This window comes from Vulpes vulpes, chromosome 14, assembly GCF_048418805.1.
Source record: "Vulpes vulpes isolate BD-2025 chromosome 14, VulVul3, whole genome shotgun sequence".
Classification (NCBI taxonomy): domain Eukaryota; kingdom Metazoa; phylum Chordata; class Mammalia; order Carnivora; family Canidae; genus Vulpes; species Vulpes vulpes.
The window spans coordinates 97223609-97243968 of record NC_132793.1 but is presented as its reverse complement, the minus strand read 5'-3'; the positions used below and the strand labels follow the sequence as shown (position 1 = coordinate 97243968).

Sequence of the window (20360 nt, the reverse complement as noted above, 5' to 3'; positions counted from 1 at the left end):
TGAAAAGCAGTCAAACCAAAGCAGAAGCACCACTTCGCAACTTTAATAAATAGGTTGGAGACCCTTCCGAAGGGAATAAATGTTGTCCATCTTGCCCCTAAAGAGTTTCAAGAGACAGCAGAAAACAACAGGTAGGAAAGATTCAGACGAAAGACAGAGAAAAGGAGACCAAGAGAAAGTGATATCCAGACAGATGGGGCTGGAGCAGGGGAGGGTGAGGGAATGGGAAGCACAAGACAGAGAGACATCTTGGGAAAGAGCAACTCTGAAGGCAAATTTCTCCCATTGTGATTTTCAAGAGTATGAGTTCTCCTGAGCCTTAGTTAGAATGCATTTTAAAGCAAGCAAAATGACATTTCAAAAGTAAGTATGGCTCACTACTGATTCTTAAGCCCTCCATACTCTGTTCAGGTATTCTTCTAACAACCTTAAAATGACCAATCTCACCCCTCCACCTTCTACTTTTCACACAACTTCTCAGCCTTTCTCCCAGTACAGGGCAGCTAGGGATTCAGTTACTGGATGCAGAGAGATAAAGGAGCTTGAGAGCTTCGGGATTCTGAAGTGTGGCCCTTACCTTCAGCAACACCACATCCACAGTCCTGTCCACCTTGGAGATATCACATAGGCTGTAGCGCCTCTTGTGCCGTTCATACATTTTTGTTCAAATTGCACTCCCCCAAGTCCAGAGTTTAAAATTTCTCACGCTGAGCTGGAGATCTGTGCCTTCTAGACTCCCCTTCTCTATAAAACCCTCAAAGGGTCCAAAATTGATTAAAAAGAAACCGAGTGGAATCCAATTTCTTGAACTGATGACGGAGGACTTTCTGGCAATTTCAGAGCACTAGGATGATAAATTTGTAATTCATAATATAAACAGTAAGTGCCTCCCGATGCTATACTTTATGCAGATCTTGAGTGAAAGAGAAGCACACAGCATTTCCATCACTGGCGACAACTCCAGTAGAAAAATTATTAATGAGCCGGCTAAGCATAATGGCCGACACACGTGGGGGAAAAACCCAAGGCAGGCAATAAAAATCCAGTATGTACTTTGTCAGGAAAAGCAAAAGAGAGAAAAAGGTAAGACAACTCTATTTCAAAGGGATTGCACGAAAACATCCTCATTCTCTCATTAAATTCTGTTCTTGTTTAAAAAAATAATAACAACAAGGAAAATCAATTTTTCCTTTACAGGAAAAAAAAAAAAAAAAGCAGATGCTTGGAGATTCTGTTCAAAGTAGAGTCTTTAGCGTCAGCCTCTTGCTCGCCAGGCAGTAGGGCTTGGTTCTGACTTCAGTTGAAAATCTCTAATGATAGCAGAGAAAAAGGAGAAAAGAAAGACCACTCCTCCTGCGCTACTCCCTCCTCCCTCCTTGGGCGCTGGCTCTTTCCTACCCCAGCCCCCCTTTCCCTCACCCTCAGGAACGTCACTACTTGCCCTTTTAGCTCCAGACCAGCAGCCTCGGAGGTTTGAAAACCTAATTGCAGTGGGAACATGATTCATCCACAGACAGAGAAGAGAAAAACAAGGCTTCCTTTTCCAACCCACTTCCTCCTCCTCCTCCCCTCCTCCTCCTCATACTGTCCCCTATGAAAAAGGCTCTGTCAGGCATTGCAAGATGCAACTCGAACGCTATGATGTCGGAACAGTACGATAATAAAAGGGGGAGGATGTCATCCTAAACAACACGAGCAAGTACAATATACTTATCTATTCCACGAAGTACAGAAAATTGAAACTACCTAAGGCGTACACCACAGCTCCCTGCCAAATGCAAACCAATGATTTAATATGAGAAAAATGTCAGCCAAGTATTTCAGGGCTATGTCTCTAGGATCCACAAGTGGCTCCCAAAGTACCCGACATGGTGTAAAAATCATCACGAGTTCATCTGTTTGCTTTTTTTTTGAGGCGGGGGTGGGTGGGGAGGAAGTGAGTGATAGAGGGGCTTTAAAGTATACTAAGAGAAAAAGAGTGGAATGAATGGGCAAACACAGGGATACTTTTTCTGAGTGAGGAGGGTCACCTAAGCCAAACCACCTACGCTGGGATGGCTTCCCCCCTCAGGGCTTCACGTGCACTCTCTGCCACCTCATTTTTGCTGAGACCTAGCCCCACCCTGTGCAACAGCCTCAGGGCACCTATTGGAGAATTCATCCTCTTACTGCAGACACTCTCTCACTTAGTTCACAAGGGGTCTGGGAAAGAGTGGAGAGAGGCAAGAATAAGATCTCCTTCTGGAAGCATGACGCGGCCACCATTTTCCTCTAGGGGCCGGGAGAGTCCTTAGCCAGACCTGGTGTATGAATGAGGAGGGGATTCAAATACCACAGGGAAAGGAGGAAGAGAGACTGAGCACTTAAATCTCTGTCAGCACTGCTAACAGAGTTGGTGACAAGGTTTCTCAGGAGTTTATAGAAGGGGTGTAGAAGGTCTGATGAGTCACCATTTCCTCAGGCCAGGCGTTCACGTGGCTAACCAGCTCAAAGGAGGGAAATGCAGTAAACCCTACAAGCAAGTGAGTGTTTTCCTCACCTATTACCATACTGCAACCCCAGCTGTGCCCAAAGCAGAAGCCCCCGATCCCCACTCCTCACTGTGTCAAGCAGGGCACGGAAGGTGGACAGCCTCCCCTCCCTACATGCGCCCCAGTGAGTCCAGGCTCTGTGATGTCACCAACACCAATGGTGAAACAGATGCTGCTTTTCATTTTCACTAGAGTAAGGATGGAAAACAGTAGAAACATGATGATTAGAGAGATTAAAAAGTTGTAAATAAAGTTCTTGCTCAGACTTACCAAAAGGGTGGGAATACAAATACTTTGAGACTCTGTGATCCAGAGCACAAATCGGAAGACCCTTCAGGCTTTAGTGTATGAGAACACTGCTAGATTATCACCTTTTCTGGGTGAACTTTCATCAAACTATAATTTAGAGGGGCATCCCCCCGCCCCAGCTTCTTTCCATATGAACACAAAGCCAGCTCCCCTCTGTCCTCCACATGGTTTATTCCTCCTGCCACTCCCTTCTGTTTTAATTAGAATCAAATGTTTCCTGCTTCCAAGGTTCCCAAGCATCTCTCAAGGGATCAGAAATGCTTTAGTCACCATACAGCCTTCCATTTCCAACCTCGTCTAAGTACTTACTGCCTTAAATGCAGATAATCTATATTGCTTTGACAGATATTTTGTGCCTTGCAGTGAAGGCGAACAAATTACAAGGTCTCTGTCCTCAAGAGGTTTATATCATTCGAGAGAAATCGGTTTCAAAATAATGTAATTGTCTGAAATGTTTTGAGACTTACAGACTATTATAGACTACCCTGTTTATTTCTGACAATCTGATGACTCTGTGCCAGAGGCTGGAAATCTAGGTTTCCTACTCCTGCGCACATAAGTAAACCTACTACAAAGATTTGGAGTTGGGATCCCTGGGTGGCGCAGCGGTTTGGCGCCTGCCTTTGGCCCAGGGCGCGATCCTGGAGATCCGGGATCGAATCCCACATCGGGCTCCCGGTGCATGGAGCCTGCTTCTCCCTCTGCCTGTGTCTCTGCCTCTCTCTCTATCTCTCTGTGACTATCATAAATAAATAAAAATTTAAAAAAAAAAAAAAAAAAAAAAAAAAAGATTTGGAGTTGTCCTTATGTATTCTGTTCCTCCTTGTAGAACAAACGCTCTGGGTAGGGAACAAATACTCTGGGTGGGGGGGGGGGAAAGAGTCTGTTTTGCTTTCCCCTCTGGATCCGTTCAGCACTTTCCACAGAAGACAGGATCTGCAGTCCTGTGCTTTGGCTGCTGCTGTGACAATTCCAAGTTTTTATCAAAAACATCTGGAACCACTGACCAGTTATTCTGTTAGGATTTTGAAACGCAACAACCAATCATTTTATATACAAACCAGAGCTGAGAGCTATGAATTTTTGTTTTGAGAAAATTCTCCCTCTCCTTTAATTTTGGCAACTTGTACTAAAATATGTTTATTATTTACAGCGTCTTACCATAGTAGTTGTTTACAAGATTAACTGTATCTCCCTTCTATGTCCTCCATCCCACTCTATCTGCAAAAGGAGTCCCAAATTCTTTAACAGAAGCAACCAGTGCTTTTGCTCTTTTCACACAACAGGCCCAACATATGTTAAGGATTCCGGAAGATGAAGTAGAAAAATATTTTATGAATTTTAATTCAACTATAGCATTTCTGTTCATGAATTAAATCTTCTTTTGATTTATTTAATTATAAGATCTAACACCTTATCCAAATTACTGAAGCAATTCTCATGGGTCAGCTCTATTGGGCTCCTTTTGTTGAGTTAGAGAAGAGACCAGTCTCAAGCACCAGACAAGTTTCTGAATTAGGACACCACCTAGTGGGGATGCTAAAGACCCAAAGAGAACACCAAAAGCCAATAAGCACTTGGGGAAAGGGAGGAGGTGAGTCTATTTCTAATAAGCATTTTTTCCTAGAACCCCAAAGTAAACATAAAGCAGCAGCAGCAAGTGACTGGGTACTGGCTAATTGCCCTCCTCCCTCAATGATCAATTCAGTCTCTGCAGTGAAAACGAGGTACCAGGATGAAAATCAAGGGTTCTTTCTATTCCTAGGTGTGCTACACTCTTAATGGGCAATGTGGGATAATGAGTTGGACTCTGGAAAACTGTAGGGGATGGGTCCTATATGAAGTTCCTTCTCAACTGGATATGGTCAATCTGAGACTAAGAAATCTTTATCATCTGCCGTATAGCTTATAGGATGTGGGTAGATGCAGAGGAGAAAGAAAAAGGAATTGAGAAATTCTTTCAAAACTGGTGGTAGAAAACATGTAGTGTATTCTTGCGTCACTATGTTTTCCTCCTCCACTTTTCACATGAAATCAGAAGGAAGGAAAGGTCTACCACAGTTAATTTTCATTTATCTGTGATTAACTTAAAAACAGTGAGTCACCCAGATTTACCTGTTTGTTGGCAGCAAAATTTGCCAGAATATAAAATAAAACACTTCACCTCCACTTGGGCAATTCTTGTCTGCTTGGAATTACAGACTCCTTCACGTATGATGATTGATTACTTGGGACAAGAAAAAAGGAAATGATTTACCATAGCTGCAAAAGCACTGTTTCCATTTGCAATTTCCTTTTTAATTTCAACTGAGGTGTCTGAGAGCAATACTGGTCCAGGAGAGGAATCCTACTGTCCTTGTCCCCTAGTCATTTCTTTGACCCACAAATTTGGAGGTTCCAAGAAGGCTGAAAAAGGCAGAGGAGAAGTGCAAGGCCTGGCAGATACCCACCAAGTGTTCTGGTTCATTTGGAAGAGGGTAGAAGCAAAGCAGTGCCTCTGTTTTAACCCCTTCTTGCCTTTGCAAGAAGAAACCAGAGGACCACTTGGCTAGTAGCAGTAAATGATGTGAGCATGATAACAATGACAAAAAGAAATTAAGATGAAAGTATATAAGAAAAACAACAAAGCTTTAAAAATGTCTCTTCACACACTTTTGCTTGTCCTGGGAAACAGGTCTCATGGAACAAGTTCACAAATGTTAAAATTTTACTAAAACTGCCAACAGCATGGTGAAATAAAAGCAGTGGGGAGAGGGGAAAGATGGCAGAATCATAATGTGGGGTGGAAAAGTAGTGACATGCCAGTTTCTTCTGGGGCAAGATTTATTGGTAACAACGTGTACTGAGTCCTTGCTGTTTTCTAAGTGCTTCCATGGGTATAATCTCATTTATTCCTCATCAAAAGCTATATGGTTAGCATCTACTTTGCAGCTGAGGAAGACGTGCATTCAGAATTGCAGTCAGTTGTACAGGGTCATACAGCTAAGAACACGAGTCTCCTTTAAACTCAATTCTGTAAATCTTCTTTCTTTTCATTACGCATCTTATTTTGCCTTGAGTAGTCCCTCAACGTTAAAAGCCTAAAACTTGGAATTTGTAACTCTATCAATATTCTCAGACTTGATTCTACAAAAATGCCAAAGGATAGAATAATTCTTCTTCTCTCAAGAAAAATGACAAATGGTTCCTAATTTTAGAAGGTACAGGTGGAAAGTGTTATCATTAAACAGATTCGACTTCTTTGTCAACATTCTAATACTGAACATTCCCTTTCAACAGCTTCTTACTCCAATAATGTATTACAAAAATCAGAATGAATGCATCCACTGCAGAGACTAAAAATGTTTCTAAATACTGATGACTGCGAGTCAGGCTTTCTTCAAAATGAATGGAGCTACTAATCCTAGTTTCTCTCCTTGGGACAAACATTAGCTATCCTGAGGCAGCATTTTAAATATTTGAGGATACCCATCATGACTCACCACCCTCCTCTTTAGAGCTTCTCTCCTGGATCACAGTTCCCACAACTGCAGGCAATGAGGCACCTGACCAATGGCTGTCTGTCCTCCCTGTGATCATATAACCTGGGGTGATTAAGATCAATCTGGCCATCTTCACATGAATACCACTCTACTAGAAGGATATATGCCTCTGATGAAACACACTCACTTTCTGTACCTTTTTTGTTGGACTCAAAACAGGGCTTGCTTCTCTATACTATATAATAAATGTTCCATACTATATCTTGTGATTTTAGTCTTTTTAGAGATTTTATTTATTTATTAATGAGAAACACACAGAGAGAGGCAGAGACCAGGCAGAGAGAGAAACAGGCTCCCTGTGGGGAGCCCGATGTGTCACTAGATCGCAGGACCCTGGAATCACGACCTGAGCCAAAGGCAGATGCTCAACCACTAAAAGCCACTCAGGCATCCCTAACCTTCTGATTTTATGTAAAAACCCACTTTACATCTTTCCTTTCTATGTTCTCATTTATCATTTTAGCCTAAAAACAGCATCTGGAATCTAGATTCTGTCATTGAAATAACAGCTATCCCTCCAAACTTACTATCATCCATAAACCTGAAGGGCAAGGCTAACCATGAAGGCCCCAAGGTATGTCACTAAAAGCCTCCCTCGGAAGGATGGCAATGCATCAACTAGCACTCCTGGGAAACTGCTATTCCATCAGCTACAAAGCCCATGGAACCCTGAGTGCCATTTCTTCATCTTCTTTACTATATGGAACAATCTGTAACATCTCTTGATGAAAATGAATCATACTAGATGGATGGCATTCTCTAGTTCAGACAGTCCAGTGACCCTCTCAAAAGGAGAACTGAGACACAATCCATGCAGCATACTATTTGATAATCACCATCCCTGTGTGCTCATGCACTATATTTGAAACCAGATCCCAAAGACAGTCCTTTCTGATCAACTATTAATCATATTCACTGTTATTTCCAAATCTTCTAGCAACATTTTTAGCATGATCATTATGACTATATCACATAAAACACTACATCACTGACAAAATGAAACAAAAGCTACTCTAACTTTCTTCCTAATGGTATAAACTATTTCTCACGTGCAAAAATCTTACCAACTTCATAATCCTACAACTGCAAACTTTTAGTTGAGTAAAATAACTGTAAGTAATAGCACCTCTTTTTCTCCCCAAAGCATTAATAGTAAAAACGATATGCTCCCTCCACATTTTCTTAATCTTCAACACACTATACTATTAAAGATCATTCAAATACACTTTTCCTATTTCCTCCAAAAAGTTTATATATACATTTATAAGCATGAGGTTCAGACTAAATTTCTGGTCATAACCGCTATTTCAGATAATAACCTATACTTTGAAAAATATTTTTTATCACTTAAATAATTTTTTTTAAAGATTTACTTATCTATTTGAGGGGCAGATGCAAAGGGAGAAGAAACTCTAAGCAGACTCCCCACTGAGTGTAGAGCTTAAGTTGGGGCTCCATTTTACAACCCTGAAATCATGACCTGAGCTGAAATCAAGAGTCGGACACATAACCAACTGCACCACCCAGGTGTTCCATCACTTAAATGATTTTGAAGCAACTTTACTGAGGTATAATTGACATACAATAAATTATCCCTACTTAAGTATATCAAATATTGTATAAACATTTAATTTTTCAATAGAATTTTCAAATTTTTCCAAAGAATGTGACTTTAGGATACATTAGTATTTTAAAAACATGGAATGCTCAGAATGCTAAAAATGGCAAATTTAGTATCAGTAACAACCAAGAAATTTCACGTGGAAAATCCACAATATTGTTGTGATTGTATATGTCACATGTCACTGACCTAAACCTTCAACCCACTTTTCAGGAAGTGAATGAGATCTATTTACTGAACGCCCCTGCTTGGCACTGAGGCCACAGCAGCAGATGAGACATTAAAGACTTAGGATAATGTGTGAGAAGTGTTGGAACAGAGGGTCACGGGGCACTACGAGAACACATGCCTGGAGAGGTATCATGCTCCAACTGCCAGCACAGGTCTACTGCAGAGATGCTGACAGAGAAGCAGGCACCAAGTAGGTGGGACGTGTGCATATGCAGCTGCGGGGAGGGAGCCCCAGGACGGAGAGCCAAACAGATATTCTGGGCACAGGTTCTGACAGAGGACTGAGCACAAAGGCCCAGAGGTGAGAAACAGCAAGCGACAAAGGACAAGGCCTGAGCAGCAGAAAAAGGCTGGTGCCAGATGAGCACGCTTAGAGAAGTCTGAATCACTCCAACAAGAAAAAGCCACTGGAGGGTTGTTAGCTCGAGAAAGGCACGATCGGTTCTGCAGTTCAAAAATACCATTTTTCTAGAGCATGCTCAATAGATAGGAGGGAAAAGATGAGAGAAGCAGGGAGATTGGTCACAAAGCTATCATGGACGCTGGAAGAGAGAGGAAGGAAGTCTGAATTCAAGTGATGAACGAACATGGGGACCTAGAAAGGAAAATGGGAGTCACTGGGTGGAGGATGAGGAGGAAAGGTGTGGTCTGACTAGGATTCTGTCCTGGGCAACCACACAGAAGGTGGAATGGAGCACAAGGAGGAGGTAGGGAGAGAGGAGGGGGGAGTTGGTTTTAGATGCAGAGAATCCAAGGATCTTAGACCCATCCAAGCAGAGTGCTCTCGTAAGCAGGCAAGCAGGTGCGTCCAGAGCCCAGGAGAATGGCAGGGACCTGGCTTTCAGATTTGGGAATCAATACACAGACAGGACATCGGAGACACTAAAAGAAGGAAACACTTCATAGGAAGAACGGTAAACAGTGTCAAGTGTTATAAAAAAAGGTCAAGTAAGTAAGAGATTTGGATTTTGCCAATCTGGTAAAATTGGTAGGGGCAGTTCTGGGGTAGCAGAGTGATGAGAGCTGGATTTAAATATCCTACCATTTCACAAAAGGGAACATTTAGGCTCTGCCTACATATTCAATTTTTCCTAGCTATCTCTTAAGATGCTTTTCCTATTGCAGAAAGTATCTTTGTGAATCCTTCTATCATGGTTGCTATAGGGTTGCTAACCTAGTAATAAATACTTTAGATTGTAAAAAAAATTTGAGAGTAAATGAAGCATTAACAGAAAAAGGGCCATTAACAAAAAAGTGAGTTCTATGCAACATGTATGACTGTTCTTTTGTGTGCTTTCAATTCTTTCCAAGAGCTTCTGTCATAAAGACCAGAAGAGGGATCCCTGGGTGGCGCAGCGGTTTGGCGCCTGCCTTTGGCCCAGGGCGCGATCCTGGAGACCGGGATGGAATCCCACGTCAGGCTCCCGGTGCATGGAGCCTGCTTCTCCCTCTGCCTGTGTCTCTGCCTCTCTCTCTCTCTCTCTCTGTATGACTATCATCAATTAAAAAAAAAAATTTTTTTTTTAAAGACCAGAAGAGAACAGAACACTTGAGTGCACACATTGCTATTTTGGTTAAGAATATGGACAAGTGCTTCATAACAGCTAGAGGAGGGAAGCAGGGTGGACAGTGTTTTGGCAAGAAAATGGAAAAATTAGGAATAGCCAATAAGTAAGAAACTCCCTTTCCATATGAACATCTATGGAAGTAAAAACAAACCTCATTCTATAAAACAAAGGCATTGAGATCAAGGGAAACAACACTGACATTTACTGACCAGAATTTCCTAATGGGATTTTGTCATCAGTAGCATGTCATGGCCAGTTAGTAATGAATTAGTGAATATTAACAAAATTTATTTATCCCTTCAACAAATATTTAAAAGCCTGCTGTAATTGTGCTCTGGAAGGTGTTATGAGCTATAAAGATGGATGAGACATTCCTGAGACCTCAAGGAAGGGGCAACAGCATGGAATAAAAACATGAGACAGCATAGGTAGTACAAATAAAATGCAGAATTGTAGTAAAGGAATGAGGATCTCTGGATGAACTGATTAACTAAAAAATTCCATGAAGGCAGGCGTTGCCTTTAAAGAGTTTGAGTGAGGGTACAGATGTTGATGAATAGCAGGTATGACGGAGGATTAGCCAAACTTTCTAGTTCCATGCGTCAAATCTTGTAGGGAAGTGCTGTAACATCAGCCTGGGAAAGCATTAAACACCTAGATTATAAAAGCATATGATGTCATGCCAAAAAGTCCAGACTCTATACAGAGGCCAGTGGGAGCCAGCAAGGACTTTGGAGCAGAGAAGCTGTATGACTTTTGCTGTAATTCAGGAAGATACTACAAGTCTTTGGCCTCATCAAACCTAATCTCCCTCATCTGGATATCATACCACTTACTCCATGGTTTCATCCAGTCTTACTGACTACTACTTCCCAGGATAGGTATACAGTTGGTCTCTTAAGGTTCCACAATTAGGACATGGTTCTTCCTACCTCAATGCTCCCTGGCTCTTAGAACAGTTGTGGCTTATAGAATTCCCTATCTCGTCACTCCACCTCAGCCAAAATATACCCCTGAAATCCTACTTTCCTAATTAGGGAATATCTCTGCCTACTCAAACCCACCTTAAAACTCTATCCTTTGAACTCTGATAGTCTTGTACTCTGATGGGCTCATTTTCCAGTGTTCTGCCCTCTATTGTTATTCCTAGATGCTTACTTTGACTGTGAGTAAATGGTGAGTTCCTTAAGGGCAACAGGTGCTTCAGTTTCTCCTACAGAGTGCTAAAAATGACACCAGACACCCAAAAGCTGGATGACTGATTATGTGCTCATTTATTACCACTGTCATAATCCTCAGACTTTTCCAACGGCTGATCAGTTTATTTATTAAACAATGAGAGAACAAACATTTTGCCAGTGTTAACATACAGAAGAGGTAGGTAGTCTAAAGGAGTTTCTGAATTTAAAGGATAAAAGCCTTGGTCAGACATGAAAAACAATGCTCAAACAATGCTCAAAATAACCATTCCCTCCACCCCAGGAAAATTTTGCATCCCACATAAAATTCAAACGTATTACTTTAGGAAATTACTCAACTTACTCTTATTTTTCACTTCACGGCAAAAAGAATAGCCCTAATATAGTCACTCAGTCAGAAAAGCCAAGAAATGATTCAGCTTCCCATGGAAGACTTCCCTCATCCCTCAAGGCAAACACACACCACCATACAATCATGCTTTCCAAAAAATATAGAGGTATAACTTGCTCTTTTTATCAATTGTCCAAAAAGACTTTTGTCTTTTTGTCAAAGGGAAAAGAGAAAAAATCCTTCAAGGAAAAAAAAATCCCCTTTTTAATACTACTGCCAGGTCAATTTTGGCATTTGCTCATTCCCAAAAGAATAAATCTGGTTTTGCTCATTGAGAGACTACTATTTGGAGCTTGTATTTGATAATCTTATTCAACTAAAACAGGTATTTTGATGTTCTGCACATTTTTAAGGAAATACAGCATAACTGTTTACCTCAAATGAAATTGTGAGAATTTGTGTCGGAAGAGATGTTAGCACAAAAATATGTTTTGGGGTGGGAGTGGGTAGGGATATGGCCCTTTACTGAGATACATATAGGCCAAGATGTCCCTTATAGTACATGACAGGAAGTGAAGGGTGGACAGCTGGCTAGTGACTCCAACACAATGGTCAAGAAGATAAACCCTATAGCGAGACTATCTCGGGCATGCTAAGTAACTTTTCTGTTCCTTAGTTTCTCACCTGTACAGTGAGGGCAAAATCCACCAGGACAAAGCATGAAAGAAAAATGCCGCTATGAGGAATAAATGAATTGATACATGTAAAGTATATTCTAAGTGCCTGTGGCCTGAGTACTGTTTGTTGCTGTAATATTTTATTATTATCAATACATTTTTGCCTTATTTAGAAAGAAAAAAAGAAAGAGGTATTGAAGGCAGCGTACAAGGCAAAACCAAGTAACTGAAATATTCTGACTCAAGCTAGAAATTAAAGACCAAAACACCTTTGCTTTGAATCAGATCACCATGTTCCCTCTGAAGGGATCTGTATCCTGGGATAAGAAAGGAGAGAGAGGGGAAAGTCTTCTCTTCTCTGGTAAGTGGAGAAGGCAGGGGGCCTCCCCAGAAGCTAAGACCAAAGAAGCTACTGAACTTCTCAAATGTCTTGCTGTTTTATGAAGAAGCAGTTCTTTAAAAAGGCCCAGATAGAAAAAAAAAAAAAAGGCCCAGATAGGACTGGGAACTCAGACGAAAGAGTTATTAGCCTTGGGGGGCGAGGGGGGGGGGAGAGAAAAAGAAAAATGCTCTTTATCTGAGGCAAAGGGAAAGGAGTAAGAAAAGGCATATATTTATAGATTTTTCCTGGCTAACCCCCAAGCGCCTAATTTGGACAGAATTTACAGTATCCCTGAACAATCCCCACCCAGAAGGCTGAAATACCAGAGTGACCCGCTGGGATAAAGAACATTTGGCTTTAAGAGGGGACTATGGGAGAGAAACCCAGCATAATGACAGCTTCTCTAGCCTTTTCTCTCACCTATTCTTATAAGACTCTTCTACTGCAGCCACACAAGTCAACTTACTGTCTTGTGTTCAGACTAGACTTTATACCTGGCTGACTCTGCATCCTTGATCCTGCCCTCATAGTCTTCCCCATCTCTGCAAAACCGGTCGAGTCTTTAACTCCTTCCTATGTGATCACCTTCATGATGCTTCCACCAAGTACTTCAGTCAAAAAACTTGACTCTATCAGAACTGTGTTAGCTCTCCTACCATACTGAAAGCATCCATCGATTATCACACTAATCTGGGTACCTGCTCTACAAGTCACTTGGAGCAAGACCTCTCTATTTCTTGGATTTCCTATAGATTCCTGGCCTTAGCAATCAACAAACAGTTCCTACAGGAATAAGTAAGTATCTATCTCTCTGTCTGAAGAAAATATTTCAGGCAAGGCAACGCATTTCTCAGATCACACTGGTATAGGCAATATAGACTCAAGCTACTTTTATTCATAAATTTAAATAATTCATGAATTTTTGATATGGAGATAAGCACAAGAAAAAGTATCTACTCTGCTCTCCACCAACAAATGGCATATTTGTTTGTCCTGTCAATAAAAAGGACATATCAGAAATTAATCAGCAAGTAGAATACCTTCCCTGTCTACCCTGAATGGCTTTTTGAAATATAAACTGCAGTTGAGGTAGGTTTTTGCAAGGCCATTCTTGAGATCTGACTAAATATACATTGATTTTTATTTGTTCATAATTAACAACAGACTGAGATAATCCAGTACCTTTCTAAATATACAGATGTCTCTTTCTGGAATTAATATAAATGTTTTTAACACAAACCTTGAAAAAAGGAAACTGTTTCCAGTGAAACTTTAAAAAACACATACTCTTCACAAAATGGTGAATTAGTAAAGACTAAGTTTCATGGAAGCATTTAATACATTCTTCAATGATGTGCATATGTGTTCAAGGTGTGTGTTTAATGGCTCAGACAACTGCATCACACTGACGAGCCGTTGGCTATGCCAAGGAAAATACAACTAACAAATCAGGCTACTATGGAGATAGTTTTAAGTATCATCGGGGCTACTTCACTGAGCTTCCAGCACTGAAAAGGACACAGAGGAGGCCTTTGCTTCGTCCTTCCAACTTGCCACATGTAAGTCTATCATAATAGGTCTCTTCTGCCTGCCCAATGAGGATGCTATAAGAACAAGCATTAGTGGTCTTCCAAAGAGCACAGCCTTAGTTGATATGGCTTACCGCTTACGTCTTTCATACAAGTGCGGTTTTTCAAGGTCTGAAGAAGCTTTGCTCTTTTCTGTTTCATGAAAAAAGCAATTTATCCAAAGTTTACATAGATAAGAGTTCTTGGTTCAATCCTCAGTACTCATATTAATGGGTTATCAATGAGGAACTTCCTCTTCTCTACCTGATTTTTAGTTGCAACTCCTACCACCACGATTAAATCAGTTTTTAGCCTTGCTAACAAAACTTAAAAGCTCCAAATATTACTTGCTGTGGAAGTAAGAAATAGGATTTTTTTTTTTAGGGGGTAAAGATTTTATGTATTTGAGACAGTAAACAACAGAGAGAGAGCAAGCATAAGCAAGGAAGGGACAGAAGGAGAAGCAGGGCTGCTGAGCCCGATGCGGAGTCTCAATCCCAGGACCCTGAAATCATGACCTGAGCTGAAGGCAGATGCTAATGGACTGAGCCACCAGGCGCCCCAAATAATAGATTTTAAAGGAAAGGGAATGACTTAAGATGACTGGTTCCTCGAAAGAGATGAATTAATAAGTGAATTGAATAAATATACTCTTATGCAAAGTTTAGTGAAGCATTACAGACAATTATCAACTAAGTAGGACTCAGTCTTGCTGAAGTTCTGTTCCTTTCATTCTCTTTCAGGGTACTCAACATGCAGCCAACACTGTAGGTCCCCATCATGTGTGAGGTAATGTGGCAGGTCACTGTACAGAGTCACTGGCAGGAGGCAGGAGGGCTCCCTGTGCAGCAGTGTGCATGACGCATGGCTCACTTCACACTTCCAGCACTCTGTGTTCCAGTGTGGGGAAGGAAGACAATGCATACACCTGAGAAGGATCTTCAAGAATGGAAGGGCACCTGGTAGACTGCAAGGGTGCAACACGGGCAGAATACCAATGAACAAGGGCACATTTAATGGAAATGAGGAGTCTAGTGTGGCTGACCACTGGACTGTCAGCCGGAACAGCAAAGCTAATGGGACCCTAGAAGCATCCTCTGGAAGCTGATTGTCAAGTCCTTATATGCCACACTCTAAATTTAAAAACTAAAGAGCTAATTTGATATACTTTTAGCAAGAACCTTATGTATATAAGCTAGAGCAGTGGTTCTCAAAGTGTGGTCTACAAAACCTCAAGGCTCCCAGATGCATTTTCAGGGTATCTATGGGATCACGACTATTCTTACAGTACTACAGATATGTCATTTGCCCTTTTGCTCTGTTGATATTTGTGCTGATGGGCCTTAGCAAGAATCAAGGCAGTGTTACTAAAGTGAGTTAGTGGTCATTATATTCTTCATTGCCATATACTCATAGTTTTAGAAAAAAACAAAAATATTTTCACATAGAATGTCCTTGATGAAGCTATAACAACTTTATTACATTTCAATCTTTAGGTACATATCTCTTTAATCTTCCGTGTGACAAGTGGGGGGTATACAGAAAATGCTCTGCATGTAAGGTAGAATGGTTATCTTGAGGAAATTCACTTATGCAACTGTTTTAAGTTGTGGGCTAAGCTAGCCACTTTTTTCATGGAACAAAATTTTAACTTGAAAGACTGACAAATGAAATGATGCTTATTCAGAACTTAGGTATTTTCTTGGAAATGAACAAAGTGAACCTATCTTTCCAGAAAACAACTAGCAATATTTATCACTGATGATAAAATTCAGATGTTCAAGTGAAAATAAGAATTTGGAAAATTCGTATCTGCCACTGTGAAATTGTCAAGTTTACCAATACTTAAAGCCATTTCTGACAAGACTGGTGGTAATTAACAAATGGGATTTTCTGAAAATGAAAAAAAAAATGTCAATATTTGGAAGAGCTGTATGTTACTCAATGAATGAGTACTTTCCAAATGACTGATCCATGAGGTTAGAAAATTGTGCATGGCTAAAAGATCCACCAAAAAGGACAAGGCAGACCAGTAGATTTTATTAATGTATCAGAATACAAAATGTTCAACAATATGACTTCAGATTCCACACTGCAAATAACTCTTAAGAACCTATCATCTGTCAATTCTGATCTGGCATCAATAAAAATACCAAATTATCCGAGAAAACAATTACAATATTCCTCCCTTTAATAAGCATATATCTGCATGACACTGGATATTCTTTATATATTTCAACCAAAACACCATGTTGTTAAATAAATAAGAACCATGAGAATCCAACTGTTTTTTTACTGAGTCAAGTTAGATTAAAACCAATTAGATTAAAATGGCACTCTTCCAAATTAATTTTGAAACTTATTTTCCATAAAAATATGTTCTTCATATTAACAAGTAGTGATCTGTTAATGCTATTATAAATGAATTAATGCTTTTTCAATGTCTCAGTTTTAATTTCTAATGTGGTAAATAGTTGTAGGTATAACCCATACAAACAAGTGTTCTTTGGAGTTCCCAATAATGTTTAAAAGTGTAACAGGATCTTTAGAACAAAAAGTTGAAGAACTGCTGAGTTTATAAGGTAGAAAGAGATTGGTAGTAAGGAAACCAGCGAATCCAGGTGAGAGAAGATGAGGACACGAACCCTCTGAATCAGAGTTTGGAGTGACAGGTTAAATTGGACAGGAAAAAAAAATGAGGGCTGGCAGAGGGAGTTTGGGATGAAAGCTTTTTGGCTTAAGAGACTGTATGAAAGCCAATGCCTTTAGTTACAGATGAAGTGAGGCCCAAACAATTTCATAATATTTTGAATGAAGCTGATGAATTAAGAGTAACTACAGCAGGAATGAAAAGCAAAGATGGTTTTCTGACGGCTCCATAAAATTCTTTAGGAAAAGCCCATTTCCATGATCCACATGTGAACAGACTTCTCAGGGAGGCACTTCCTAGGTGACCACATGGCTGGATAGGTCTCATTCCATTATTTGAGAGACCAGATGAATGACCAACAGATAAATTCACACAAGTAACTCTTCAATGCAAGTTCCAGCATGACTAGCAGGATTGGTGTCCACGGATGTACATTTTTATCATGATAGTCAATGATGCCACAGTAATTCAGACATCAAGAGGAAGACAAATGGTGTCCAGTGTTTGCCAGGTACATGCATTGGCATTTTTGAAATATACTAAAGATTTCCAAATCAAAGTTCCAGCACCGAAGACTTTATGTCCAGCCACTGAAAACTGTGCCATTCCACAAAGATCCATTTGTCACAGGTTCCATGGAGAGGAAATGTTCTAATCTAATTATGAGATGGTCTTTGGTCTCAGGGCATGCAATGAGGAACCACAGGCTACAACTCTAAGGAATGGAAGTTAAAAATGTGGTAGGCTTCCTACACATTTCCTCTCTCTGCCAAAGCTGAGTTGTCTCTCAGTTCAGCTACTCCCTTTGGTCATCAGAATATAGATGCTTTATTTTTTTTTATTTTTTATTTTTTAATTTTTTTAAAAGATTTTATTTATTTATTCACAGACACACACACACACACACACACACATACACAGAGGCAGAGATACAGGCAGAGGGAGAAGCAGGCTCCACACAGAGAGCCCGACATGGGAATTGATCCAGGGTCTCCAGGATCACGCCCTGGGCTGCAGGCAGCGCTAAACCGCTACGCCACTGGGGCTGCCCAATATAGATGCTTTAAAAAAATTTTTTTTTGATTGGGGGGGGGGGGGGGGGGCAGGCCGAGATATACTCCTTTGTAAAGGTTACCTTGTTAAAACGTAAAATCAATGGCATGCAGTTGTCAAGTGTTTTATTTACTATTTGTTTACTAGAAAAGAACTTCCTAAAGGAACATTTCATTTTGTGGAAATGAATGCTGATAAAGTCCTATTACATTATGGCCCTGCAGTGCCTCCCACTTAGCAGAACAGCTGCTGACATTTCCTGTGACTGTGTATAGCTGAAAGTGCAAGCCTTGCCTTTAAAAATATTTGACAAGTCCCATTTTTTTTACCTATTTACAGATTTGTACAATTATCTCCTTTCATTACTAAATTCATTGGTTATATGATAAAATCCTTTCCAGAGGAAGAAGAGTCAGCCAGTCCTTTCTTCTTCTTTTATTAAAATCTCATTTTATATTCCCACCTTCCTCGCTCCATGCCAGGGTGATAAATTATCAGAAGTTACGCCAACAACTGCTACAAGAAGCAGACAGCCTGGGTCCTCCCACAGCTATTGCCCAGTTTCTAACCTTTTAGAGCTTGATCAGTGACAGATGCTCTCAGGAGGTTGCTATGCTCAGTTACCCTACTGTTTCCCTGACACTGCCCCAGGAAAGCTCTCTGTCTTCCCTTTGCTTTTTGCTACACCTCCTCTTTCCCGCTGCCAGCTCCCACTGACAAGCTTTGGGAGGAAGGATCAAGGCAACTTTTCACATCAGTTAATTTAAAGGCATCTTCATGTTTATCCATCAACAAGGATTTTTTAGAGAACCCACAGTGAGTTGTCTAAGCCTTTTCAGATACAAGACTTATTTCAGAGATCCTATTCATTTTATTTATTTATTTATTTATTTGAGAGAGAGAGAGGGGCGCAAGCAAGAGCACATGGGTAGGGACTTGAGGTGGAGCAGAGGAACAGGGAGAGAGAGAATCTTATGCAGGCTCCATGCCCAGCACAGACCCTGACGTAGGGCTCAATCCCATGACCCTGAGATCACAAACTGAGCAAAATCAAGAGTGGGACATTCAACTGACTCAGCCACCCAGGCGCCCCTAGAGATCATATTCTTAAAAGGGCATGCATTATCTTGTTTTTGTTTGTTTAACCTGTCCTCCTGCCCAGAGAGCCCTGCCAAGAAACAGACACATGGCAGTAGAAGTCTTCATCAAGAATACAAAACAAGGATTAGTAAACTTGGCATCAGTAAACACTAAAGAGCTTGCTAACTCCTTCCTCCTCCTGGGACAGCTAAAATGATATGCATGTCCAAATATGAGACTAAAACCAAAGTGAAGAGGTAGAGATACATTTTAGCTATGGCACTATGCAGATGTCAATCATCCGCATTCACAACTGTCCAGCATCTCTTAAGAACCTCCTCTGGCTTCACAGAGGCCTACGGGACTGTGGAGGTGGGGTGGACTGGGCCCTGCCAATGACAAGCTCTTTCCCAAAGCCCAAATGACACACCCTTTAACTTGAAATGCAAACCTAAGAGTGTGGTCCACATTATATTCTGTGCCAGTTTTGAAATACTTCTTCTCACATCTTGCAGGTATTCCTTTTAATGGATTCAGCTGCAACAGCAATTGCATTAAACTTTTATGTCAAGAAAACCAGGATTTAAGTCCTTTTCCTAACTCAAGGAGGAAAGAACAGTCTCAGACAAGGAGAAGAACAATCCACTGACTTTGATGTGAAGCAGATACAGCACCAGGTTTCAGCACTAATGAGGGAGAAGGGCCAGAGCTCTATTTTTCTCCTTCAGATCATCCCATTAGGGAAACCTAATGACTCCTAGGAAGGAACATAGTCTATTGTGTTGTGTATGGTGGAGATAGGGACAGGAACTGTTCCATGGCAAGCAATCATGACACATACATCACTTTCTGGAACTGGAATGAAAAGACTGACTCCCTATTTTAAGGCCAGCAATGCTGTCAACAGGGGAAAATCCCTTGAGTGAAACATTTCAGCAGTATTCCACTTAATGCCACCAAGAGTGAACAGTAGGAGGGACACTGGTGCAGACAGGCCTCAACAATGGATAATTTCTTCTCAGAGTTCCCATGACCCAGGTGTCAACTCCTGCTGCATTACTTCATCTTTCCCAACAGAGCTTCTTGTGGGATGGGATATCTCTTACTCATTTTGCCCATCACAGCATCCTGAGTTGTTATTACAACGTTCAGTACACAAAACAGTAATAAGTCTGCAAATTAAAAGCTCAATTTAGTTTTGAAAATGCAAAGCAGTAAGCAGGAAAGGACTACATTCTAACAGCATAATTTATTGTTGGAATGTTATAAATGTTTAAAGTAAGGAAATCATGCATGGATGTGTGTGTGTGTGTGTGTGTGTGTGTTTTCTCCATGCTTTCCTGCTGACATGCCTGTCTGTGGCTTCCCACAGTCCCTGGCCTCATAGGGGTGGAATGAGAGGAAAAACTCCTGGGCCTTTTAGAATGAATGTCCTGCTGCCCACAAAACGGAGATTACACACTACACAGGCTTCAGTGCTTCCTGTCACTCACTGGCCTCCAGATTGGTCCAAGCCCTGGTTTCAATATCAAGAGACCTATCGCTGAGGTGGTACCACTCTTCTTCTCTTGCCATCTCTGCCATTAGCAGAGCATGACAGGGAGAGACCCAATGCTGT

At 40.9% G+C, this 20360-nt stretch overlaps 1 protein-coding gene across 11 annotated transcripts in view; it reads right to left on the bottom strand.

Annotated features, from left to right (window-relative positions):
• AKAP13 (A-kinase anchoring protein 13) overlaps nt 1–20360 on the bottom strand; it is a 323293-nt gene that overhangs the window by 110905 nt on the left and 192028 nt on the right. The window contains exon 1 of one of the 11 annotated variants that reach the window (XM_072737246.1): nt 578–1573. The exons of the other annotated variants lie outside the window; for them this stretch is intronic. Coding sequence (XP_072593347.1) covers nt 578–658 — 81 coding nt within the window. The 5' untranslated portion in view covers nt 659–1573. Of the gene's footprint in view, nt 1–577; nt 1574–20360 lie in introns of those variants that run through there. 11 annotated transcript variants of the gene reach the window in all.